Genomic DNA, 24,136 nt, shown 5'->3' on the forward strand with positions numbered 1-24,136 from the left:
GGCTGCTTCATGCTTCAGAGTTTGAGTCAGAGCACAGGACGGTCCATTTACATCCCGGATTTATAAGCTCAAGTCCACATGCATGGAAACCCCAAATCGCATGAAATGTCTGTATCATTTCAATGTCCCGTAGGTTAGCGGGGTGGAGCATTGGACATGCTAACTCAAGCCCACTACTTTGCGGTGTTCTCGGCAGTATTAGACTCCGTTAACACCGTGATAGACTGGAAGCTTCTTGTAGGCATATCGCCTCCCCCGCATCACTGCCCGATCTACACACAAGCTCTCAGGGACACATTGGGCTGCATGATGAAAGGTTCCTTTGCCCCGAGGTGTCAACTTCGTGCACTTGGCCCATCCATGGCACAGGGTATCTCAACATCAAACAATCCTTCAGCAGCGTTTCCTACTCAAAGGGCGGCAGTCTATACAAGAGAAAGCAAATGGCCAGAGTGGAATCTTCTCGCATACCTTTGTACCATTACCCCTTTGATGTATTATTGTGTGCACACCGCCAGCTCTATCCATGGCCGTGTACCCACCCGGATCTTTTAGTTCGAGTTTGTAGTAGTGCGGATGGCATTGGAGGAAGACCTAATGCCACCTCCATAGGCTGTGGTTTAGAACCGTGCGTGAACAAAGAAAGTTGAAATTTATCGACACCCCCCATCGTCCTAATGTCATAGCGGCAGTCTAAATTTGAAGAAAGCCGTCGTTTCCCCGTGACCTGCTGATTTATAAGCACTTTCCCGAAATCTAAGTCTAGTACTCTTAGCACAAAAGCGCATGGCTTATTAGTTAGGGCAGATTGGTTGACTCGTCAAAAACCATAAATACTCACAAGTTCGTAGACCCTCAAACTCACCCGGTTCTATAGAGGACCGTTGCACTCACAAGCTCGCATCCTCACCTAACAAACCATGGCTCCTCTCGTCTGGCTGATCACCGGAAGTTCCACTGGATTCGGTGCCGAATTCGTGAAGGCGCTTCTCGCTGCGGGAGACAAGGTCATTGCTACGGCGCGCAACCCCACCAGCATCGAACATTTCCAAAAGGCGGGAGCATCGGTTCTAAAGCTAGACTTGACCGCTAGCCAATCCGACTTTGACCAACTGGCGGAGACGGCCATTGGTATCTATGGCGGTGTGGACGTTGTAGTGAACAATGCCGGATACCCACACTTCAGCACCATTGAGGACGATAGGTTTGATGAGTCCATGTCCCCAACATCTCGAGGTGTCTAACTGTCGCTAGCCTTGAGAACTGGAAAAACGTTTTTCAAACTCATGTGTTCGGCCCTCTTGGTGTTGCACGAGCTTTCCTGCCACACTTTCGGTCTAAGAAGGCTGGAAATTTTGTGTTCATGGGGTCGATTGCGGCGTGGGGAGGGCTACCAGCAGTGGGGGCGTACTGCAGCTCCAAGGCGGCGCTTCGAGGTTGGTTCCACCTTCGTCACGCTCAAATGCAGCAACAGACTGACCTATTGCCCTAGCCGCGGTGGAGAGTTTGAATTTGGAAACAAAACCACTCGGAATCAGGACGCTCCTTGTCGAGCCCGGGTACTTCCGAACTGAGTTCCTCAATGAGAAGAAGGCAGTCTACATTGATACTAAGATCGATGAGTACAAGCCTCTCGTGGACAACCTGTACCCACAGGTGAAGGGAATCCATCAACAGCAACCCGGCGATCCTGCCAAGGGTGTGGCGCGCATCTTAGACGTGGTTAAGTACCATACGGCCGGAGAAGATTTCCCAGTCAGCTTGGCCTTGGGCGATGACGCTCTTGACACAATCCGGAAGAAGTGCAACGACACGCTGGAGCTGTTGGACAAGTGGGCAGAGAAGTCTTCGAACACATCGTTCTGAGAGACTACTGGATTGAGTGGAGAAGCTGAGGTCTGCAGACACGATCGTGCTCAACATGGTTGAAGGGGGGCCCTTACTGCTTGTTCTAGTACAACCTGAGATAGCTGGCCGTAGCATTGCCCACAATTTGTCCTTCCCAACTCCTTTACCGTTCCAACTGCAGTGGTGAACCATTGTACTAGTTCCTTCTATTCAAATTCGTTGCTCACTCGGTTCGGGTATGTTCGTCATTTCGACGACATGTGTGACATGCTCCCCCCTCGCCCTTTTCCATGTCTTATTGGTGTTTCAACCTTTACCTGGCGCCCTCAGTCTCGGCTATTACCACCAAGGGCCCGCAGGGCAAACACCGCTGTTGGCGCTCTGCCACAGCTTCGTTAAAGTTAAACAAAATCAACGAAGATACCCGGGCTCTGAGCGTCCAACATGTTCTTGTAATAAAGAGAGTATCAAAGAGTACTCCAGACTGTTTCGTCCCTTGCAGTGACTTACTTGGTGGCCTTACTACCAAGGAAACAGATTGATCAAGTTGTACTGGAAAGACACACAAAATTGCGAGATTTATATAACTGCAAGATACTTTTCAGTACAAGAGGCTGAGACGTTAGATACCTCGGAAACCCTGCAAACCGGCCCCCTGTTCGATATTTGCAAGGCGAAAAATATCATAGACTACTGTCGTAACTTGGTAGAATGATGCTTTTGGCTCTTGGGTCTATTACCGATGCACGTCGATAAGATTGGCAGAAGCTGTTGCGCCTGACTCGTTTCACTATTAAGGACGAACAACGTGCGCTGAGGAGTGTTTCTGTGTCTGGAATGGGTTAGTCTAATTTTGTTTGCCTTAGCTTGCGCCGGATGCCCCCATCAGGCAAACAATCCGGAAACTCTACCAACCACTAGTGTTTTAAGTCACGGCATTGCTTCATAAGCCAGTTGATTGTTTCCCTAAAACGGCAAGACGCAAGGACTGACGCCACATTCAACAGGGGGCCAGCTTAACTGTTTCCCAGCTTGGCCAAGTATTTGCTAGCACCTTGGCCACCTCAACAGTCCTCACAACAACAGAATAAATCCGCGACAGAAAGCTTCGAAGCCAAGACCATCATCGCTAACGCCGGTGCATTTTTTGATTAACCCTACAACATCACTTTGCCGAACTGAGTACCATTGCCCTCCTTGATGCTGACCAACAACGACGTGTCTCTAGTGACTGAGGGTGCAGGGAGATAGGTTGGCGAAACTACCGGAATCTTTTGCTTGTCCGACAAGTGGTCTTATGCCACTGACGGTCTGTATTCGAGCCTTATATAAAGGCGGTGATTACGTCAAAGTCACCGTAAAAAACCATCATTACAAAATTGCAGCTTCTTTCGTCCATTGAATCCAGTTATAATGAAGTGTTCTGCCATTTTCCCTCTCGGCCTCATCCTAGGAACGGCCCGCGCGATCAAAATGACAGATTATGCACCAACCTGCGGTATTGACCGAGAGTTCAAACTGTGGTACAGAGAGTACGTCAAATGACAACAGACATCCCTATCAAAACTAACATTTGCCTTGCGTAGATTACTTGGAGCCTTTGAAGATCCGACCACAACCGACAGTATCACCAGCTTCTTTGCGCCCGGCGGCGCCTTGATCCTTGGGGGATCTAATTTCACGGGCGGAGAGGCCATCCTAGCAGCCCGAGGAGCAATTCTGCCCGCTGACAGATCCATCCAATGGAATGTGTGTACCATTATGTTTGTTTCACGCTCACGGAGAGCCGCGGATCTTGTCAGCTGACGTCGAACTAACAGCACTTCCCCAACATTACCGTTGTCGCTTCAGAGACACCGACAAATAAGTCGTTCGAGGTCACTGGGGTCTTGCAGATAACTCTCTCCGCCAACGCAAGCTGCTCCACAACATAGTAAGAAGCCTGAAGACCCTGTTAACACGTCCATGACAAACACAGTAGTGCTAACGGTGCAACTCAAAGCTATCAAACGCTCTTCACCGTCGAAAAGAACTTGACCACTGGCAGAGCAAACCTCGCTCCGCAAGGCAGCAGTCTTATCAGATATGACGGATTATCCGTTAATTCCACGGATGACCAATGTATCAAATAGATTAGTTACTGGCCAAGCAGAGTTTAGTTTCGGCTAGACGGTCGACAGAACGTTGAGCGCTTGACTGGGGGTGTGGCATACTGACGACAACTCCGAAGTCCTTGCCCCTCTCAGGAGCGCACAGAGAGCTAAGTTGCAGGCTGCGACAGACCTTCCGCTTGCGAAGATATGTTTATAGACTCGTTTGTAGATGTAAATTAACGGTGTCATGCCCTAAGCAGGCTCCTCCTCGTAAAGCACCCTGAAATGTTTGCCTTCTCTCGTTTCTGAAGTGCGCCCTTAATCTGCCAACAGATCCTCCGCCCCTGCAATACTTTAAAAGTAACTTGTGAAAAGCCCATGAGTAGAACGACGAATAAGGTACTGCAGCAGAAGTTTGAATCCTCTGTTAGGTAGCTCGTAACCTTGTAGGCAGTCGTAGGAGCGGGGACATGTACTATAATAAGCCTTTAATTCAATAGAAGGGTTCTCGCCTCTGTACTTGGCTCAACGGTACTACCCTCCTTCTAACAACAATCATCTAAGCAGTAGGATTCCTCGTCATTTAGGCACCCGATGAGCATAATTTCGCCAGTAAATTGTCCCAAATCGAATAGGTCAGTCAGGGGGCTCCCGCAATGCGGGGTTGCCTGTGATAGCCTGGAATGGAAAGAGTGAAGGAGGCTGCTTGGTAGCTGGGGATATACAGGGTATGCGCCGGGTTGGCGCCATAGATGTCTTTAAAGATAGGGGTGTAACAATGATTAGATTAATCTCTGGCCTTCTAGAACCTAGCCCAGGTCACTCTTATATATCCTAAGTAAAAGAAAAACCCGGTAGCAGGTTATTGATAGGCAACTAGCGTCTTCCGCGCTGTTGAATCGCCTGTCCCTCGACTGGCTCGTCACACTGACTTATTTATACCACCTCACCATAATAAACAGAAGTGGTTTTGTGTAGGCGGACCAGAGAGTAGTACTTGAAAGTTTCGAGTACGAACAGTGGCGTCTGAGAGCCTTGCTGAAAAAACGACCCTTACGTAGTTTTGCAGGGTAGAGGGAGGACTAGAAACAAACCCGTAGTGGGTTAGAGTTTACGCTAGGACCACAAAAGGAAAACAATCTCAATCTTGCAGGCCCTGTTATAAATTGCGTGTGGCGTTGTTTCGGGTTCCCGTACCTTATGTCCGGGCCGAATATCCGAGCAAGGATCTTTGTCGGGCTCTGACTTTGTGTCTGCAACTTACCTCCTTCAATTGTTTCCCTAATTCGGACGCCAATCAGCGGAAGGTGCCGACATCCATTTCATCTGCCATTTTTCATGCCGATACTTGGCACGATCTACGTTCTACGTACGGACAGGAACTTGCTTGCAATCCCCACCTAGGCAGATACCAGTGGTTCAGCTTCCATCTGAGTGGTACCAGGACCTTAGTAAACTTCTTCCCAGCAAACAGCCTTGCAACCGCATGCCTGGGTCAATGTTGTCCCCGTCCAAAGGTGCCGCCTTGTACATGAATGGGGTACATTACAACGGAACGATGCCGACGGGGCCACAGGCGGGTAAGGGGTTTGTTTTTGTGACTGCGGACGCCCATGGTCAGCCGGCTGCTGGAGACCGTAAGCTCATACGGAGTCATGTCATGCGGGGGAAGAATACTCGTACACGAACTCCTCCTGATCGATTGAAGGGCCGTGTCCCTGCTACCGCTGTAGAAAGCCAACGGTCGCAGCATGCTGCAGGAGGCAATGATTCATCCGAAGAGTCCCACGGAGCTCGGACACGACATGAGTTGCTCAACTCTGACGTGGATGCTCTGGCCCGAATCAGACATCCAGGCATGGTCCCCCGTGCCGCCAACGTCTTCACTTTCATCAAGTTCCCTGAAGACATCGATAGTAGTTCGCGCAGCTTGCTATGCACATGTACGTCTCTTCCCTTCAAGCATAAGTAAGCCCTGCCCCTGACGCCTTCTGTCTTCCAGACTTTTCGTACTTGAAAGATACAATGTACCCGATTGGGAGGTACTCCCGCTCTGACGCTACCAATCCATACTGGTTTCACTGGACCCAGCTCGACTTGGCCTACCTACACTCCATCCTTTATACGACGTCTTTTTTTTACGATAGTTTGAAAGGTCAGAAGAGTAAGAGAACGGAATTCCACTCATATAGGACGATTCACGAGCTCAATAAGCAACTGGCTGATCCGACAACTGCACTGACCGACTCGACAATCACTGTCGTCATGGGGATGGCCTTGATCGCGGAGTGCTTTGGAGACGTAGAGTCCGCACACATGCACGTCATGGGTCTCAAGCAAATTGTTGGCCTGCGCGGTGGCATAGAATCGTTTGCAAATAAGCCTCAGCTTCAAGCCAAACTTTACCGGTAAGTCTTAATTCTCCCTTCCAATTTCAGCTCATCATAATCCGGCCAAAGTCGCTGACTACAAACGCCTGAAGAACTGGTTTAGTCTACAGCATCTGTACCGGCGCGAATCCAGTCTTTCACCAAGATAATACATCTTTCGAGTCAGCTTTCGACAGTTCACCTGAACTCACCCGGCTCAAGCCATCGGACGCGTCCTGCTTCTCCCGCTCGCGCTGTGTGGTACAAGCTTTAGGAAGGAGGCTCTACAGCATCTTCAAGGATGTCCAGGGCCTCTCACAGCTCATCAATGATAGCCACAATTCCGGTCAAAAGATACGGGAGATGTCTCTCGAGGAGCTCATGACATCGATTCAATCCCGGCTGCTTCTGCTCGAATTTAATGATAACAATGTTCTCCCAGAGCTTCTCCGGTTGTCACTTCTCGCTTTCTTGACAACCGTCTTCTGGAGTTTCCCTGGTGTCAAATTCGAGTACCCGCATCTGGCCAACCAACTCCGACAAGCTTGTCTGGCCTTCACGCCCACCACGGCTGGAGAGAGCTATCTCTTCGCCTGGGCCTTGATGGTGGGGGCGACGTCTGTGTTCCACGACCCTGATCAGACCTGGCTTCCTCAAAGACTGCGCCCTCTGATTCGAGACAACCTAGGGAGGACGTGGTTCGAAGTACAGAATAATCTGAGGCGAGTCATGTGGATCGATAGTATTCATGGCGGCCCCGGGATAGAGGTCTTCAACCAGTGTTTTGGGGAAACTGGGGACGGGAGTATCACTGTTCGAAGCAACTCTCTATATTGCTGACAGCCAGAGGTGGGACACAATACCCCTGCGGCGCCAACGCGTTCGACACCAGCGGAACTCATACCTATGTTATGGATTGCAACCGAGATGCCTCTGGACGGTTCGTTGCCGTATGACGGGCTCAACTAAGAGCCCAATGCTCGTGTTAGACCGCATAGGAAATTTATTTCTGCCGGTTTATGAATTTTCCATTCTCCTATCATATGATTCTAACTGCTAGACACCATGTAGAACTCCTATTTACTGGATATACTAATTGTTGGGGCTGAGGTGATTGACTATCTTCTCGATCGCAGGGTTGATGTAGTCCTCCTTATCGTAGAAGTCCATGTGGCGTGCATTGGGTACAACTACCTTCTTCAACGCCTTGTTCTTGCCATCGAGGATCTTGTAAATCTTTTCCGAATGCCATCTGCTCTCGGCTTTTTCGCCCACGACAATCAGGAGGGGCTGAGTCAGGAAAATATCGGCAATTAGCCAAGCATCAAAGTTTATGACGAGACCGGTAGATCGGAGCAACATCTTGTTTTGAGCATTGGGATGCTGGCCACGAGCGGTCAAGTAATACTCATAAGCCTCTTTAAGATCGTAAGGGGTGTTATCATCGAGGGTCGGCGGAGCATAAGGGGCGGCGACAGGCTCGTTTCCAGCGGCCTCCGCTTGAACGGCTTGCGCAACTTGGTCAAGAGCGGCGGCCTTCTCGTCTGCCTTTTCATTCCCGTACAGCCGAGACAAGCACCATCCCCAATGTTGACCGCGCTGACAATAGAGACAGCCTTGAAGCGATGGTCACCCTTGGCGGCGCCAACTGCGTAACCCCCACCGGCGCAAATGCCAACAAGTCCACCTCGTGTTATCAAAACATCAACCATCTCTCATTTTTCGCAAGAATCTAATTGGTAGCAAGCATATAAAAGAAAGAGTATGTATTCAGCTACGCGTTTGCATCTGCTAACCGTTTCAAAGACGCAGGATACTATGCCATTACCTCATCCACCACCATGGACTCCTGAGAGGTGGTCTGTCAATGAATAATAGAGCAGACTATTAACATACAATAATAATACATTATAATACTTTGATAATGTAGATTCCAGATGATGAAGAGAAATTAATTTGATACTGATTTGTGTGATAATAATACTCTCAACTCCTACTGTAAGTCTCAGACTAATTTAAATAACTGTAATCTAACCCCTCGATCACGCAAAGCTTCTGGAAGCATACGAGGATCGGAGTTCATAATCTCTCCAGTCAAGTTGTTTCGGAACAACGAAAAGAATTGGGGGTCATGCTTTGTCCTATCTTTTTGAATGGCTTCCCACCCTACGGGTAGCTCGCCTAACCTAGGATCTTGCTGGACCGCTTCCTTCGTGTCTTTGTTAAAGAAATAGGGGGTTTGGACTCCGCAGGAGTCAGGCTTATACTGCATAACCCATGGGGCTGGGAGAGGGCCAAGGAAGGCCTCCACGCTAGTGAACCCATGAAGATAGCAACTACCAACAACTTGAACACACCCGCCTGTCCACGGACGAAGAATAACTAATACTTTGCAACCAAGAAAGGCACATATAATATCACCTACAATTGTTTAGTTTCCAGAATACACAGTCAGGCTACTTTTAGGCCTTGCTTACCAGGTTTTGTGTCCTTATGACCAACACCAAAATACCCTGTTTTGCAAATAATAAAGGCCTGTTTGGAAAGAAACCGAAGTTCATGGGCATAACTGGAAACATCGATATTATCGTGAGACAGATCCATAGAGCTCGCCAGAAGTTCCTTCAGTTTACTTTTAAGTTCCTGAAGGGAGGACCAAGTGATTATAGCGGGGAACCGATCCCTAAGTTTACCCTGGACGAGAGTGGTGATAAACGCGTCCAAAATGCTCTCCCCTGTAGGGTATATCCCTGTCATCAAGTTATCTGGCTTCCAAGTTTGAAGTGCTGTCAGTCGCTTAGTTATGTCAGCTGGGCACGTCCCTTTGTTGCTTTGCACCGTGGCTATCTGAATGCCACACACTTCAAGAACGTCAGGGGCACGATAAGTTGCCTCGGCACGAGACATCCCAGATACCAACCCCGCCGCTCGGGATAACAACTCGCCCAGGTTGCTAGAAAAATCGGGAACCCACGAAGGAAGTTGTCTAGGCCGACTTGTTCGCAAGCTACAGAACTCGAAATGTAGCCGCTTCAATTGGTCCATCAAGCCTAGAAACAGACTTCGATAGACCTTTGCCACGGGCAGAGCATACTCAGGCCGAATGTGAGGCAGCAGGCTAGATGCAGCGAGTCCAAGGAGCCCATATACCTTATCATGAGGGTCGAAGCACTCTAGATGTGTGACCATCTGGAGCAAGGTGGCGAAGTTTAAGCCTTCAAAGTTATAGCAGAATGTGCCAAGCATTGGGAGCTTGCTTGAAGAAATACAGCGAGGGACATGTCTCTTCCAGATGAGGCAGACAATTGCCCTGCGGAATCGTTGCCATGTCATCTGAAATAGTCCGCATTGCACGACTGCATTGTGGTTGGAGAGATGGATCTCTTGCACAACCCATAGTCGACTGAAATATGGACGGTTGGCCAAGTCTGCAATAGCCTGCCAAGTGCTCTCGTCATATGGCATATCAGTGAGCGAATGAAACCAGTCTTGGTGGACGCATCCAGGCGAAGGTCGAACCCAGCTTGCCTTGGTAATCTCGACCTGTGCGGCCAAATAGTCTAGCGTCGATAACGCAATCGTGCTATTGTCCGATTCTAGCCCCAACCAGATCACGACACGGACTGCCGAGCGGAAGATATCGGCCATACGAGGAACCTGAATATTCTTTTCAGGAATGTCGTTTTGGTTTATGCAAATTGCGTCAGCCCACAGTGTCCGGGCCTTACCAGGATATCGTAGATGATTGAGGGCGCTGGCAAGATTTCCCCTAATACAGAGAGTCCTGATTTCACATAGGTCACCTTGGGATAGAACCTGGACAGTTTGGGGCTTATCCGCACTGCCCCAAGTGTATGATAGAGCTTCATATAGCGGGGAAGATGTTACATCGTCTGCATGAGAGCCGTGCAGGGATCGAGTAACACTGCCATCAGGGTGAGCCCACGAAGAGGTTTGCAACTTTTCGTTCCATAAGAGGCATCGATCGTCAGCGGTTTCTTCCGCTACCCAACTGAATGGCAAGCCTTTCTGCAGGTCATCTAAGGGCATGCGATGATGAGACTTCTCCCTCGTGGCTCTGAGTGGCGCATGATGAATTATGACTTTGAGGTCAGACTCAGGTTGGCCAGGCAGCAATGTGAGAAGTCGAATGTCGTCGTCGACTAGCTTAGAATACTCATATAAAGACATCGTTGCTATGTTAGAAAGAGGAGGGACTGGGAAACACATCGCATATGCGGGATTTTCTTTATTTGGCCCCACATGAATGGCGCTATAGTCTTGCCTTTATAGGTTAAGTTATTATTTATTAGTTAGAGCTATTAGTATCTCTAGGGGATTTAATATACTTATTATATAATATTACTTATTTATTTAATTTATTTAATTTATTTAATTTATTTAATTTATTTAATTTATTTAATTTATTTAATTTATTTAATTTATTTAATTTATTTAATTTATTTAATTTATTTAATTTATTTAATTTATTTAATTTATTTAATTTATTTAATTTATTTAATTTATTTAATTTATTTAATTTATTTAATTTATTTAATTTATTTAATTTATTTAATTTATTTAATTTATTTAATTTATTTAATTTATTTAATTTAAATATATATAATATATATACTAAGTAGGTTAGTTAAATAAGTAAGTTAATTAAAATCTTAACCTTTATAAATTAAATTATAATAAAAATACTATAAACTATTTAATTAATTAAATTTAATTATTATACTCTTCTCTTAAGGCCTAAGTACCTTTCTTAATAGGTTTTTATATTATACCTAGTCTTATTATAAGTCTTATAATATTACACCCTTAATTATATAACACTTTCTTAATTATTACTTCTTAATAATTTAATTACTCTTTATATATTTATATTTTTTTAATTAATTATATTTTAACTTTTCCTTATAGTTATCTTTCTTATATCTTATAAATAGGTTCTTTTTGCCTTATAATAATAGCTTAATATTATATTTACCTCTTAAAGCCCTTAATTCTTAGCTTTTTTTAAAGTAGAACTTATTTTATTTTATTTTAATTCTTTTAATGTCTATGCCACGGCTGCTATATACATAAAATGTCTCAGCCGAAAGATAATACCGCATTCCCCTATCATTAACCTTCATGAGGAGCCGGCAAGTGGACATCTAGAGGATCTGGGTCCCGATCGGGGGTGGAGGCGGCCCCGAAGAGGCAGGACTTAGGAGGAGTAATCAAGGGAAGCGGAATGGAGGAGGCACGTAGCCGGGGTTGCCTAGGTAAGTAAATAGAAGAGGGGGTGCGGTGCATGACCATTAGTCTGGATGTGAGGGGACTGATCGCATGGCGGGCGTTGCCGAGCTTCCCAAGGCATCATACGACCTAGGAATCAGCTTACACTACTCATATCTTTCTAATACTATCTTAGCTTTGATCAAGTGTTGGGGGCCATTATCACTCCAGTATTGCAAGAGATCTCATCTCATCTCACCTCACCTCATGGTTTAGAATATGTTGCGGCGTTTAAGAAGGAATGAACACGGCGTAAGTTGGATTTGCTATCAATTTTGGCGCAGGACAGTCCCTGTGAATCAAAATATACCGGATCAGGGATAAAGGCATTCGCAACTAAGCACTGGAATCCACGTGAAGCATAAAATGTAGAGAAGCCGTGCTAGCAGGCATGTTTATTATTAAGAAATCGACAGGACCAGTCTCCCCTTCACTTGTGCCATCTTGATTCTATCCAGAGCGACGTTTACTTCGTCCAACTTCAATACCTCTGTAACAACCCTGACTTTGCCTGCCGCAGCGATCTCTAAAGCGTCCAACATGTCTATCCTCCGGCCGTTGGTTTGCGCATGTAGCGAAATCCCGCGCATGAACAGCAACCCAGTGTGAAAACTGGATACGGCCGGGTTAGTAAGGAAGGAATCGGGGGTGTGGGATTGCAAAAGTCTACTTACTCAAGTTTGGCAGGTGCAAGCGCGACGACATTGCCACGAGGCCTGGAATACGCAAATGCATTGCTACTGTCGTACTAAGAGTCAGCAAAGGTTGGTTTGTAGAGCAGGCTAAAGCCGACACATCATTTTCTGGCGGTTGTTTTGACTTACAAATATGATGAGGGATGAGAATTCATGATGTGAGTCGTGTGAACTCCTCCGCTGGAGACTTTCAAAACCTCTAAGGCTACATCACCGTTGGTGAAATCGACGTAGCTGTCTGCACTGAGGTTGAGACAGAACTCCCTTTTCTCAGGCTCAGGGCCGTCGATAGTGACCACGTTAGCACCCATGGCTTTTGCATACTGAATGGCGAGATGACCTAGGCCACCAGCGGTGCCACTAATAGCGGCCCATTTACCTACGGAAACTTCTCCTCTGCGAAGGGCAGCTACAGTGGCTCCCCCGCCGCACAGTATGGGTGCAGCTGATGCAGGGTCGAGGCCGTCAGGAATGCGAAGGACGTGCTGTGCTGGCGCAACAAGGTATTCTGCCGTTGATGAGGGTCAGCTTCTGACATCATACAACTACGAGCCTGCTTCTAACGTACCTCTGAATGTCCCATCAGTTTGCAATCCATTAACGACCTGATCCGCGCAAGAGTTCTCATTACCCTCAAGACAGAGTCTACACTTGCCACAGGAGGAATGGCGCCATCCTAGTCCAGCAACATCCCCGACTTTGATGTTGCTAACTTCTCCTGCTGCAATGCCTAGTTCGACGACTACACCAACTCCTTCATGACCTCCCACAAGCGGCCGAAGTGGCTGTGAAGGCGCAGGGGGTCCACCGTCGCGGGAATGCAGATCTCCGTGACAGACTCCGCTGTAGTAGATGTGAACCAGCACATCGAGGGGGCCTACATCCCCCGCAATGGTTCTGCTCTCAATCAAATAAGGCTCGCTATAGGAGCCTTTGAGAACAGCTGCACGACCTTTGTAGCAGTCATCAGCCGAGCGAGTTGCGTCGTTGTCTGTCATATTGTCTTGCGCTCGATAATAAGTGATTACTTGCCAAGCGTCAGTCAGTTAATAACACTCCTCGGAGGATCTTTTTATAACTAGGTAGAAATCCAGAGAATGCAGCACAACCCTCCACTCTCCCGTACATGAACATACAAGGATCGGTATCAGAGGTTCGGATGGTTGGATGCTCTGCAGGTCGCATCGGACAGGCTCATCGGACGCTGCAGTTGAAACTGGAGCAAGATGCAACAAAATAAACTATGGTTCCGACATCGTGGGCACCAATAAGAATATGCGGAGGCGGGGGACCCCGAACTTGGGCCTTGAAATCACTCGCGTTAGATCTGTAGATGAGGAGCCGATGAAATGGTATGGAGCCGGGCCGTGAGGGGACGCGCAAGAATGGCTCGGAGTAAACGACAAAGGGATGCCATGTAGCAGTAGGAACTGGGGATGCGCCTGAAATGAGAAGCGAGATCTGGCGATAAAAGACATAAAAGGCATGTTTAATTCGCATAGGCCAATTTAAGCCATATTCATGGTAAAGTGTGGTTAATTTACGCGATCGTCTCATATCCTTTAGTATATACCTTTGAAAACTTTAGACATTGTTTCCTTGCCTCGATTTGAAACCATGAGCAAACTACTCGACGCTAATTTATTCATTAACAATGAGGTTCGTCATCCCTCTTGCCACACCATAGTCTCTGCCCCGTTTTGTTCCTTTGTTCGTTAACCAAAGTCACTATTAGCTTGTTCCTGCAACATGCGGGCAAACCCTCCCCCTTTATAGTCCTGTGACTGGGGAGCAAGTTGCTGTTGTTTCCCAAGCCAATGAAAGGGATATAGATTCTGCCCTCGATGCTGCTCGCGAGGCGTATCCTATCTGGCAGAAGATCTCTTTCGAACAAAGGGCAAAGCTTTACAACCGGCTAGCCAATCTCATTTTGCAGCACCGCGATGAACTTCATGAACTTGAAGCAATGTCAATGGGAAAGTAAGTGTCTTGTCCCATGTCCAAAGGCCGGAAATCAGAAGCATGGCTTACTTAGACGCTGTTAGGCCCTACGGCAACTTTGCTTTCGATAACTGGGCCTGTGCCTCTCTCTTTAGGATGTATGCCAACATGGAGCTCCAAATCCATGGGAAGTCTAGCCTCAACACTCCGGGCATGATTAACTTAACCCTGAAGCAGCCTTATGGTGTGGTTGCTGCCATCATCCCCTGGAATGTCTCTTTGATCATGTTTGCCATGAAGGTCGCGCCGGCGCTCGTGGCTGGAAATGCCATCATCGTCAAGTCCAGTGAGAAGGCTCCGCCTGCGGTATGTATACATCTTTATACTTTCCAGCAGCTTTTTCCCAGTATGATAGCTAACAATCGTATCACGACAGGTCTTGAAAGTAGCCGAGCTCATTAAAGAGGCCGGTTTCTCCGCCGGTCTCGTTAATGTTATTTCTGGCGACGGAAGAACCGGCGATCTACTTGCCCGGAACATGAGGATTGGGAAGATTTCCGTCACCGGCTCCGTGGCGACCGGAAAGAAGGTTGCCCAGGCAGCTGCGGCCTCCAACCTGAAGAATGTGACCCTGGAACTTGGCGGCAAGTCGCCTGCAGTTATATTCGCCGATGCAGATCTTGATACTGCTGTAGCCGCGTACGTGAACCTCCTGCACCATTTTTTATAGCCACCTTCGCGGGCCATCTAACTGCTACCTTAGGACTGAGATCTCCATTCATGTTAACTCTGGCCAGCATTGCCAAGGAAATAGCCGAATCTTGATTGAAGAATTTATCATTGACACCTACCTTGAAAAGCTCATCAAGTTGATGAGTTCTCGAAAGATAGGTGACCCAACTGACAAACCTACCTTCCAAGGTCCTCAGGGCGACAAACAACAGCAGAGGAATGTCTTGGAGTTAATTAATGAGGGGAAGCAGGCTGGTAAACTTGTCTATACTGGACAGGTGCCAGAGGGCAATGTGTGTGATATCTTTTGGCCAAAGTGACAGACTCTAAGTAGAGCGACGTGAGTTACTAATTCTGACATAGGGTGCCTTTGCTCCCCCAACTATCTTCAAGAATGTTGGCAGAGATTCACGAATCTTCCAAGAAGAAGTCTTTGGCCCTGTAGTTATTGCCAATTCGTTCAAGACAGAGGAAGAAGCCATTAAGATCGCCAATAACACGCAGTACGGCCTTCACGGTAAGTCATATGTGAGATCACCCTATATCGTACATCTTTCCAACTTAGAGGTTACAGCATCCGTATATACGACAAACTTTGGCCGCGCTATGCGTTTTGCCAAGGCTTTTGAGGCCAGAATCGTTTGAGTCAACTGTGGAGCTCCTTAACAGGTAAGCCCCGGCCAATTTTCCACCGTTAGTACATGGCTCCTGACGAGATACTTAAAGGACTTGACATGCCTGTTGGAGGCTGGAAACAGTCTGGCATCGGATCCGAGATGCATATGTACTCGGTCGAGAACTTCCTCCAGACAAAGGCGGTATGCTTCAAGCATGGATTTCAAGGTTTTGGGGGACATTGAAATCCATGTAGTAGATTCAAGGCGCCTAGAGGGTAAAGGGAGTATAGCTAATGCTTTATCCTATTGTTTTAAGTACCTTATCTGTTAGTGTAACTGTCAAGCTTATCAGTCGCATAGTCCCCAAGTAAAAAACGCTCTTTGAAGGATAGAATTTAATGTTTATATTGAGCGATTTACACTGCTAAAGGTAAGAGGCTGGTGCTATGAATAGCCCAGAGTGTTTAAAGCAGAGGCAGTAGACTGTCAAAGTAGTACTAAGAGTAGATAATATAGTGAAACATAAAACATAGTAAACGCTATTCTATAATACTTAGCAATCAATTACTTACTTATATTAGACATCATCCCTATAGCCGCAATCTAATCATCGATGGTTGGTGGTATACCATCTATTACTTGCTGAAGAACCTTGACGGTCGATATGTTTAGCACTTTCCATTCTGTCCTCCGCCCCAGAAGGCGTATTGCCTCCTTCAAAACCCTCGTACGACTTTCGACTCCGTCGAGGATCCCAACGCCAGCAATATGTAAGGGAACCCTTGTACCTAGTCTAATCCACTGGGGTAACGAATCCGCCTCCAGATCCTGGTCGATGCGGAGAGGCCGACCGATTGACGACGAAGGTCCGACGTTAGATAAGATCTCTTTCAGTAGGGTATCTCCCAGCTCCACATACACTCGTATGTAAAGCGAGGCGATAAGCAGCGAGTGAGGGTCAAAGAATGTCGTCGTAGTCTGCGTACGTATTATTCTGAAAAGAATCGCCGAGTGTCGTAGTGCCTCCCGGGCGCCCTGCTTATCTTTCATAATGACCCGTGAGAGTTCTTCCTTGGCAGTTTGAGTCCCTCGTCTGGTCATCATCCAGCCGAAATACATGTAGAGAAGCCTTAATGGCACACGCCTTAAGAGCGATAGCAGATGGTAGGTCTTCAAGTGAGTTAAAGCCAAAGGGGTGGTGTTAGCATAAGGGTCGCCTTGGCCTTCGAAGAGCTCAAACTTTTGGCCGAGTTGCCGTCTCATAATCTGGTCTGATGTTGACGTTCCAGTGGATTTTTGAGCTTGCCCAGCCGCGGAAGATTGTAAACCACAAAAAAGCCAAGAGTGCCTTTCTTCCAATAGTCTCTTCTCCTCCACATAGACTGAAGTCATTGCAACGAGACGAGCGGAGCCTTGTAGCCTTTCTATTGTTTCTTGTACTTTGATGCTTTTGTTGAGTAGATCGAAAAGAGGAAGGTCGCTGGCCGAATCTTTAGGTAGTTAGTTTCGGTTCTGAATCGCGGAGTAGCTTTGCTTACCATGCAGTCGCTGTGTTTCCTGATCCCACTGGTCCGCTGTAGCTGAGTCCCATCTCGCTTCATCCGACGGAATTGGGGAACGAATGTCTTGACTTGACATCACTGGGGAGAGGTCCCAGACAACATACTGCAAGCACTCTATGTCTACAAGCCACAAGGTAAGAACCAGTGATTGATAGGTTGTTTCGTCCTGGGGCTTACAGAAATTTACAACAAGTAAAGTACATAAGCCTGTTCCACGACTCATGCTCAACCCACTCCGCCCAGCTCCCCTCAGCAGAGGAGGGAGTCCTGGTTCTATGAAAAAGTGAACCATTGCCGGAATTGAACGGCTGGAATACTGTTACCAATATACTTTTCATGCTTTGTGACTGCAGGCTTGCTCGAGTAGTGCCACTAAACACCATTAATAGCTGATGTAGAAGCACTGTTTGCCCAAACACCAGATCGCCATCAATACAATGTCCCTCTAGGAGCTGCAAATGGGTGAGTGTCTTCAAGTCAGGTTCGTGGTCAAGGGAAGACTGACCTTTACCACCAGGGCTTGGCGCAGTAAGTCTCGAAACGGAACTGCGAATTCGTGCTGGTTTCTGATGGCGGAATGAGAACAGCCAACTGCCACGACTGCCAAAACTAACATCCAGGACTTCGCAGATGGTTGAAATGTTGGAAGATGAAGGACAGGAAATTGTGCATTTACAAATTCGAAATAAAGCTGCATGAACGAGTTCAGTACATCAATGTCAGGAAATTCTTGTGCTTCAGAGGAATAAGAGGAGGTGTTATGAAGGCTGCAAAAGAAGAATCGGATTCTCTGGTAAGTTTCTCCCGACAGCGCAGGCACATGATAGTAATTCTCTGCGGCGATGGTATCAACGTCGCTCAGAAGCAGCTTGGGAAAGTATATCGGGTGTTGGGAAGAAGCTCTCGCACATCTTCCTACCATGCCGTAGGGTGCCGTTGAGGTCACCGTTGACAAGCCTTCTGCGTTTGTGGACTCTTGTAAGTCTGTTAGGGAATGGCTGCCGAGGCCGACTTGGGGAGCCGATACGTGATCCGCCCCAGGGTGAGCCTGAGGCTTGGTCGTTCCAGGCCTTGAATCGTCACATGGCGGGGTATCCAACCTTGGATCAACTGAATACTCCCACGGACTAAGTCGTGGAAGCCAATCTTCAGTGTCCAAGTCTGAGAAGGGGTAGAACCACGAATTTGCTGGGTCGTCGGTTACCGCCGAGAACTCGGCCTCAGTAGCCGCCCCACGCTGCGCCGTATTATCAGTATGAGATACGCGGCAGGCCCCCGGCATAACTTGGGACTCCGACTCAGTTGTTCCATCATTTGAATCAGCAGGGAAGCCCAGGTAGTGAGCACGAGGTGCTTCAGGACTATCCATGATAATATCTGAAATTTGCAGCCCAGATGATGGTGTAGGATTTTGTGAAGGTCCGGCTTCAAAACGACGTCGGTTCATATCTTGCGTTTCCCCCAAACCCAGAGTCTCCATAGCGGGATGTACCCCGCTTTCGTATCCAGAGATCAGCCCTGAAGGTACACGAAACCGTTCAACAGCCACATTCTCAGACTCGGATGGCCCGCAGTGACTGTCCGACGGTGTCTCACACTGAAGTTTTCTCTGTCGACAACGGCCGCATGGTGAAGCTCGATCACATTTCTGCTTTGACTTGGCGCAATTGGCACATGCGTGCGGAATATGGCCAAGACTTGAAATGGAGAAAGCTTGGATTTGGTCAGTCGACAGCCCATGAGTGTTGAGGTGTCGCTTTAGTATATCTCTGTCAATCACATCAGCCATAGCGCCTTTGCTAAGTGATATCTAGATGCAGCTTTACCTTCTTGCAAATTGCCTAGAGCAGACGGCGCATGAATAAGGGCGCAGGCCTAGATGCTTTCGAACGTGTCGCTGAACGTGTTCTTCACGACTAAACGATCGTCGACAGTAGCGGCAAGTTAGATTATCCGGGTTCGTCATGGCATCAGTCCAGGCCTGGCACTGCGAAGGAGTAAAAGGTGTTCGCTGTTGGTTAATTTAGCGAAAGGCAAGGGTGTGTTTCTTATCCTAGTAGACCAGTATGATATGTGTCAATGACGCGGAAAGAGGGAGAGGGGAGAGTCTGAAAGTGGTAGTATGTTTTCGGAATTAAGAAAGAAAAATCGGACTTAGTAAGTATTAACTAGGAACATGGCTTTACCGTGTTTTAGCCCAGTTGCTACGGATAATGTCTGACGGTCCGTGCTTCCACTCTTACTTAATTATTCCGCTGTAAAGAACGGATGTCGGTAAAGATCGAAGTCCGAGTTAAAAACTAACTATCAGCCGTTGTCCCCGTTCATATAAGTCAACGAACAATTTTCACCGAGTCCGAGTTTAATAGCCACAAGTTAAAGCTTATTTATTTATAAAGGCCCCTTAAAAGAAGAATAATTTCTAAAAACTTAGTTTACTTTCTAGTTCCAGAGGATAACAACTCCAAGTCCCTACTTAACATAAAAGGCAGACCCTACACATTCAAGACTCCACGGTTTTATATATAGCTAAGGCTTCTAGTTTTATCAACAGAACGACCCAAAGAGACATCTGCAGTAGACAGAATGCCGACTAATCGAGCTGTTTGGATCAAGGGTCCCAAGTCCTATCCCCTGGAAGTCGGCCCGGCTACGTTTCCGACTCCGAAGTCAGGTGAAGTTGTCATCAAGGCCCAAAGCTATGCTCTGGTAAGATGTCAACCTCAGCGTTTGAAATGGAATACCCCATTGCTAACAGTCACCCCAACTCCAGAATCCAGTTGAATGGAAGATTCAGTCAGTCTCACTTAGTCGTCGAGAAAACAGCTCATCATTCATCTAACATGATCCCAAACAGAGAACAGGACTTCTTTATCAAGACCTACCCGTTTATCCTTGGTGCTGATGTCGCAGGTTATGTTGAGGATATTGGCGAAGGTGTAACTCATGTCCAAAAGGGCCAACGTGTTATGGGGTATAAGCAACTCCTTCACCCCACGGTGTAAAAACAAAGCACGAAGCTAATCATGATTCAGATACTGCATTGGCCTGGGAGTGAACAACCCAGCATTCGGCGCTTTCCAGCTCTATCCTACTCTGTTTGCCCCATTGGTGTGCCCGATTCCGGATAGTTTGAGCTTCGACGAGGCAGCTGTAGCTCCCCTCGCTGTTACTACGGCAGCTGTGAACCTTTACCACCGTTCTCACCTGAACTTGCCGCTCCCGAGCCTGAGCCCTCAACCCAGTGGCAAGGTCTTATTGGTCTGGGGCGGATCATCTTCGGTCGGTTCTACGGCTATTCAGTTAGCTGTCGCTTCTGGTCTGGAGGTGATAAGCACTGCGTCAGAGCTCAATCATAGCCTCGTCAAATCCGTTGGCGCGACTACCGTCCTTGACTACAAGAGCCCGGCCATTGTGCAAGATGTTGTTTCCGTCCTGTCAGGTCGTGAGCTTGTCGGCATTTTTGACGCCATTTCTGAACCAGAATCCATGAAACCTATCAATGAAATCCTCGACCAAATTGGGAGCCACAAAGTCGGTCTTGTTGTACCACCAACGATCGAGCTGTCGAAGAACTTCATTCCGACAATGTGTAAGGCCAGCCCCAGTCAGTTATTGAGATTCCAATTGGTATATTAACGATTCGATAGCACTTGCTTTTGAGATTTTGAGTAGTGATGAAAGCAAGGTTTTGAACCATATATGGAAGGACTATCTTCCCCAAGCTATCCGCCAAGGTAGCTTTCAGCTACAGCCTCCTCCGGTTGTTGTTGGCAAGGGCCTTGGTGAAATACAGCAAGGACTAGATAAGTTGAAAGCTGGAGTCTCAGGCCAAAAGTTTATCGTGCACGTCTGAGTTGCATATGTCTCCTGGGTGCTTCCGTATACGTCATAGCTTTTCGTGGAAGGGTAGAGGAGAATGGAGGACGCGGTAGACTGGGATATAAAGCTAAAGTTACCTCCATCTTAATTATAGCTCAAAATAGGTAAGCAATACAGAACGAAGATAAACACACTGCGCAATTTTTATTGCTTATTATTATACTATTGAGAAATAGCAATTAAACATATTCATGGCCAGGTCTCTATCATCAACTCTGCAATTTGTCTCCTCTTGTTTTCGAGTGAGGGCCTCAAGCAAAAGCGCTGCCCTTTTTGCATTCCTTGTGGCTCCGTGACTGATACGAAATGCTGGTAATGTCTCTAGGTTCTGACTCTGAGGCTTCAGCACCGGTCTCGCCCTCCCCAAGGCCTTCAGTTGCTCTATGGCCCAACTGCGGTGCTCATCATCTTTGCATTCTGTCCCGAAAAGGAAGACCGGCCACATAAGAGCAGGGTGGACTGTCTTTTGTTGACTTTTATCGTCCGCTTCTCCATAAGAGTTCTTCATATGTTCCCACGTCTTTTCCAATGCGCCTGTCACCGCTTCAGTATGCTCAAGGTGCCACCAACAGACGCGGTGGAGATAGACAAATAGTATCCAGAAGCTGGCCAGATACACGCTCGAGACTTCCTGTAGTCTCGTTGCAACATCTGGAGCGACTGACATGGACAGTTCAGCTGTGGACAGAGATATAACAGATGGACACTGCGCCCACAAGTCCCAGAGCTTGCTGTGAATTTGCTTTCCCTCTAGAGCAACCTTCATCTCGGCATCTGGGGTAAACCGCTTGCAGTGATGTTTATCAAGGGCGCTGATCTGACGACAATATGCTTGCGTCTTCAAGTACCATTCGGCAGCTGGCTGCAAAATTGCTCGGAGTACGATCTCTTTCACATCACACGAACTCCTCGCAGGGACGACGATGCCACTATCCCCATGTTCAGAAACTCCCGACAGCGGACTCTGAGACAGTAATTGGAAGTCTTTGTCATCGCCAAGCGATCCTCTTCTGTATTTATACTCTTCGTAGTCGCAGCTAATAATCTGAATGGGATACTGAGAAACGACTTGGAGGGCTTTGGATGACAAGAGAGTTGGTCCGCTCAGATGAGAGGCTTTGCTGTCGAGGGAGTTGAACCATGAGAGAAGTTGTCTCGAATACCAATTCCAGTCGTAAGAGCATGTAATGATGATGTCGGCAAGTTCAGTTGGAAATAGAGACTCACTGTCGTGCTCGACACGATCGCGGAGAACCTGAATCCACGCCAAGAGGAATATAGCAGCTAGCCAATCGTCCATCTTGGAGCTACTACCGCACTGAATTAGAGAAACATCTTGTTGAATCATGCAGGTTGTTGTGTTGAATGAATTCTGTATGTGGTCTTGAAGATGACGTCTTAGAGTTATCGAGTCACTAATACTATCCCACTCAAGGAGCTTATCAAGACCTAACAATGCACTCATCACGGCATCATTGTGCGACGCCAAATTCACCAGGTACTGCTGCAGGTGTTGCCACTTCTTGATGCCCCCCATCAACATGGCCGCAGGTGGTTGCATAATCTTGCCAAAGACATTTAAGGAGTGTTTATGCTCTGACCGCCCAGAAGTGAGTAACAAGCTGTCGAGATGGAAGTGTTCGTCTGTTTGTGTCGAGATTGTACTTGAAACATCCGGATTGGGAAGAGCCGCCCTCCAGAGAGGTGCTGCATTATTGAAAGCTCCTGGGTCCGAAAGCTCAGATATCATCGGCACCCCAGTACCAGTTATCACATCAGAGTTACCATCTGGGCGGCTAATGCTCGACAACAAAGACTTCGGGCTACCAAAAGCCTCGAGCTCCCCTGCCCAACTGCTGCAAAGGGCGTCGATGTCGGTGGCCATTCTACTATTGGACCACGAAAATGAGTCAAACTGAGCTGCATGATCGTTCTCTTCTAACGAAGCCCCCGATATGCTTGGGGAGGGAAGTAGTATCCGTTGCTTCGCTGGTCCGGGGGCTCGTTGCGAGCGATGGGGATAGTAGCAATGGAGCTGTAACCGATGGCAAGGCTCACATGATGGATATGCCTCATCGCATCTCACGTGTCGTCTCTTACAAGTAGCACATCCCAGTCGAGATCGAGGTGCAGCTCTCCCTTGAGCAGGTTGTTGATGTGAGGAATTCCGAGCTGACGGCGTCTTCGATCGCACCATGGCGTATCAGGAGGTATATGACCAACGTTGGGCTGAAGCGCAAGTAGAGCCGATGGATTGGGGTCTCTGGAGGTGTCACCTCCAAGCGTGTTATCCTATCTCGGGGGATTCTCGGTATGGTGACCAAAGGTGAACTGGCACACGACGAAGCCAGCAACCCCGTATCTCAGCTACTATGGTAAAGATAACGGATTCCAGTTCTGTATCAGCGGTCCAGAACCTGGAGACTGCGGGGTAAACCCCGCAAAGGGTGTTAGCTGACATTCTGCTTGCACAGATTCACAGATTCTTATTCGCTCCATCCATCTAGGATTCTGAGGGCATTTGCATTGTCAGTTGACGGCCGATTTTGAGTTTGCAACTAGTCATCTTTGGGACATCCAGCTAGTTGTAATCTCGGGTCTATCATGTCAGCGAGAGGAGGTGGCCTGACTCTGATGTCATGGTACTCGTAGGAATTGGATTAACTTGATTATGATTGGCTAGTTTTCCGACCACTCCGGCAGTTACATGGAGTTGCAAAAGGCTGTTGGGACTAAAAGCCCTTGCCTTTATTCGTATGCCGAGTGGACTCCTCTACGGAAAGAGCCATTAAAGGCCAAGAAAGCATCTCTAAAATGATCAACAAGATAGTGACAAGGGGGTTCAAAGAAGGGACCTGGGTATGGGCGGAAGAATGGAATTACTATGTAGACTTACTGACGACTCCCGCTATAGAGAAAGAGGCCTCTAGGTATTAATTTACCAAGGTTTGAATCCTCCTCTGCTCTACAAGACTCAAGGCCGATTGGTAATCTGCGCACATATCAATACATCGGACATATTGATCCCAAATCTGCACATGTATTGCAGACACATAGGTGGCGGAACCTTGTGAAGGTACCTGAAGGTTGAGTTCCATGGTGTTTTTC

General features: G+C 47.6%; 11 protein-coding genes across 11 annotated transcripts; 5 read left to right on the top strand and 6 right to left on the bottom strand.

The window, feature by feature from the left end:
* Positions 1–920: 920 nt before the first annotated feature.
* BKA55DRAFT_545460 (uncharacterized protein) lies at positions 921–1,866 on the top strand (the record flags this gene model as incomplete). Its single annotated transcript, XM_046190821.1, has 3 exons — positions 921–1,204; positions 1,255–1,436; positions 1,493–1,866. 3 exons carry the CDS (start codon positions 921–923, stop codon positions 1,864–1,866), a joined length of 840 nt encoding a protein of 279 aa, XP_046042975.1.
* A 1,395-nt stretch (positions 1,867–3,261) lies between these two features.
* BKA55DRAFT_526390 (uncharacterized protein) lies at positions 3,262–3,980 on the top strand (the record flags this gene model as incomplete). The annotated part of the gene is made up of 4 exons (XM_046188834.1): positions 3,262–3,380; positions 3,435–3,597; positions 3,669–3,781; positions 3,851–3,980. The coding sequence occupies 4 exons, from the start codon at positions 3,262–3,264 to the stop codon at positions 3,978–3,980; spliced, it is 525 nt and encodes a 174-aa protein (XP_046042976.1).
* A 1,233-nt stretch (positions 3,981–5,213) lies between these two features.
* On the top strand, positions 5,214–7,375 carry BKA55DRAFT_626160 (uncharacterized protein). Its single transcript, XM_046196849.1, has 3 exons — positions 5,214–5,884; positions 5,944–6,349; positions 6,424–7,375. Exons 1-3 carry the CDS (start codon positions 5,428–5,430, stop codon positions 7,148–7,150), a joined length of 1,590 nt encoding a protein of 529 aa, XP_046042977.1. The 5' UTR covers positions 5,214–5,427; the 3' UTR covers positions 7,151–7,375.
* Positions 7,376–7,402: 27 nt separating this feature from the next.
* Positions 7,403–8,022, bottom strand: BKA55DRAFT_696700 (uncharacterized protein; the record flags this gene model as incomplete). Its single annotated transcript, XM_046200295.1, has 2 exons — positions 7,403–7,858; positions 7,915–8,022. 2 exons carry the CDS (start codon positions 8,020–8,022, stop codon positions 7,403–7,405), a joined length of 564 nt encoding a protein of 187 aa, XP_046042978.1.
* Positions 8,023–8,315: 293 nt separating this feature from the next.
* On the bottom strand, positions 8,316–10,501 carry BKA55DRAFT_526396 (heterokaryon incompatibility protein-domain-containing protein; the record flags this gene model as incomplete). The annotated part of the gene is made up of 2 exons (XM_046188836.1): positions 8,316–8,731; positions 8,788–10,501. The coding sequence occupies 2 exons, from the start codon at positions 10,499–10,501 to the stop codon at positions 8,316–8,318; spliced, it is 2,130 nt and encodes a 709-aa protein (XP_046042979.1).
* A 1,499-nt stretch (positions 10,502–12,000) lies between these two features.
* On the bottom strand, positions 12,001–13,292 carry BKA55DRAFT_526338 (chaperonin 10-like protein; the record flags this gene model as incomplete). Its single annotated transcript, XM_046188828.1, has 4 exons — positions 12,001–12,211; positions 12,274–12,336; positions 12,424–12,802; positions 12,863–13,292. 4 exons carry the CDS (start codon positions 13,290–13,292, stop codon positions 12,001–12,003), a joined length of 1,083 nt encoding a protein of 360 aa, XP_046042980.1.
* Positions 13,293–13,911: 619 nt separating this feature from the next.
* On the top strand, positions 13,912–15,827 carry BKA55DRAFT_598944 (aldehyde dehydrogenase domain-containing protein; the record flags this gene model as incomplete). Its single annotated transcript, XM_046196314.1, has 7 exons — positions 13,912–13,953; positions 14,030–14,274; positions 14,340–14,601; positions 14,672–14,934; positions 14,999–15,260; positions 15,331–15,546; positions 15,666–15,827. The coding sequence occupies 7 exons, from the start codon at positions 13,912–13,914 to the stop codon at positions 15,825–15,827; spliced, it is 1,452 nt and encodes a 483-aa protein (XP_046042981.1).
* Positions 15,828–16,187: 360 nt separating this feature from the next.
* BKA55DRAFT_526312 (uncharacterized protein) lies at positions 16,188–17,843 on the bottom strand (the record flags this gene model as incomplete). The annotated part of the gene is made up of 4 exons (XM_046188823.1): positions 16,188–17,074; positions 17,123–17,266; positions 17,334–17,589; positions 17,694–17,843. 4 exons carry the CDS (start codon positions 17,841–17,843, stop codon positions 16,188–16,190), a joined length of 1,437 nt encoding a protein of 478 aa, XP_046042982.1.
* An 897-nt stretch (positions 17,844–18,740) lies between these two features.
* BKA55DRAFT_467744 (uncharacterized protein) lies at positions 18,741–19,112 on the bottom strand (the record flags this gene model as incomplete). Its single annotated transcript, XM_046186122.1, has 2 exons — positions 18,741–18,915; positions 18,973–19,112. Coding segments are annotated over 2 exons (315 nt in total), but the record flags the coding sequence as incomplete, so codon positions are not given.
* Positions 19,113–19,506: 394 nt separating this feature from the next.
* BKA55DRAFT_626169 (chaperonin 10-like protein) lies at positions 19,507–21,112 on the top strand. Its single transcript, XM_046196850.1, has 6 exons — positions 19,507–19,634; positions 19,701–19,855; positions 19,920–19,942; positions 20,004–20,120; positions 20,182–20,738; positions 20,797–21,112. The coding sequence occupies exons 2-6, from the start codon at positions 19,733–19,735 to the stop codon at positions 21,000–21,002; spliced, it is 1,026 nt and encodes a 341-aa protein (XP_046042984.1). The 5' UTR covers positions 19,507–19,634; positions 19,701–19,732; the 3' UTR covers positions 21,003–21,112.
* A 47-nt stretch (positions 21,113–21,159) lies between these two features.
* On the bottom strand, positions 21,160–23,544 carry BKA55DRAFT_743398 (uncharacterized protein). Its single transcript, XM_046201547.1, has one exon. It carries the CDS (start codon positions 23,223–23,225, stop codon positions 21,186–21,188), a length of 2,040 nt encoding a protein of 679 aa, XP_046042985.1. The 5' UTR covers positions 23,226–23,544; the 3' UTR covers positions 21,160–21,185.
* Positions 23,545–24,136: the final 592 nt, after the last annotated feature.

The sequence above is a fragment of the Fusarium redolens genome, assembly GCF_020744475.1.
Source record: "Fusarium redolens strain MPI-CAGE-AT-0023 chromosome Unknown BKA55scaffold_23, whole genome shotgun sequence".
NCBI classification, from domain to species: domain Eukaryota; kingdom Fungi; phylum Ascomycota; class Sordariomycetes; order Hypocreales; family Nectriaceae; genus Fusarium; species Fusarium redolens.

Bases quoted from the DNA above. Each gene is read 5' to 3' on its own strand.
- BKA55DRAFT_626160 (XM_046196849.1), top strand. From the start codon at position 5,428: ATGCCTGGGTCAATGTTGTCCCCGTCCAAAGGTGCCGCCTTGTACATG. The intron at 5,885-5,943 runs GTACGTCTCTTC...TCTGTCTTCCAG, and splicing joins GCGCAGCTTGCTATGCACAT to ACTTTTCGTACTTGAAAGAT. The intron at 6,350-6,423 runs GTAAGTCTTAAT...AAACGCCTGAAG, and splicing joins CTTCAAGCCAAACTTTACCG to AACTGGTTTAGTCTACAGCA.
- BKA55DRAFT_626169 (XM_046196850.1), top strand. From the start codon at position 19,733: ATGCCGACTAATCGAGCTGTTTGGATCAAGGGTCCCAAGTCCTATCCC. The intron at 19,943-20,003 runs GTCAGTCTCACT...GATCCCAAACAG, and splicing joins CCAGTTGAATGGAAGATTCA to AGAACAGGACTTCTTTATCA. The intron at 20,121-20,181 runs GTATAAGCAACT...ATCATGATTCAG, and splicing joins AAGGGCCAACGTGTTATGGG to ATACTGCATTGGCCTGGGAG.
- BKA55DRAFT_743398 (XM_046201547.1), bottom strand. From the start codon at position 23,225: ATGGTGCGATCGAAGACGCCGTCAGCTCGGAATTCCTCACATCAACAA.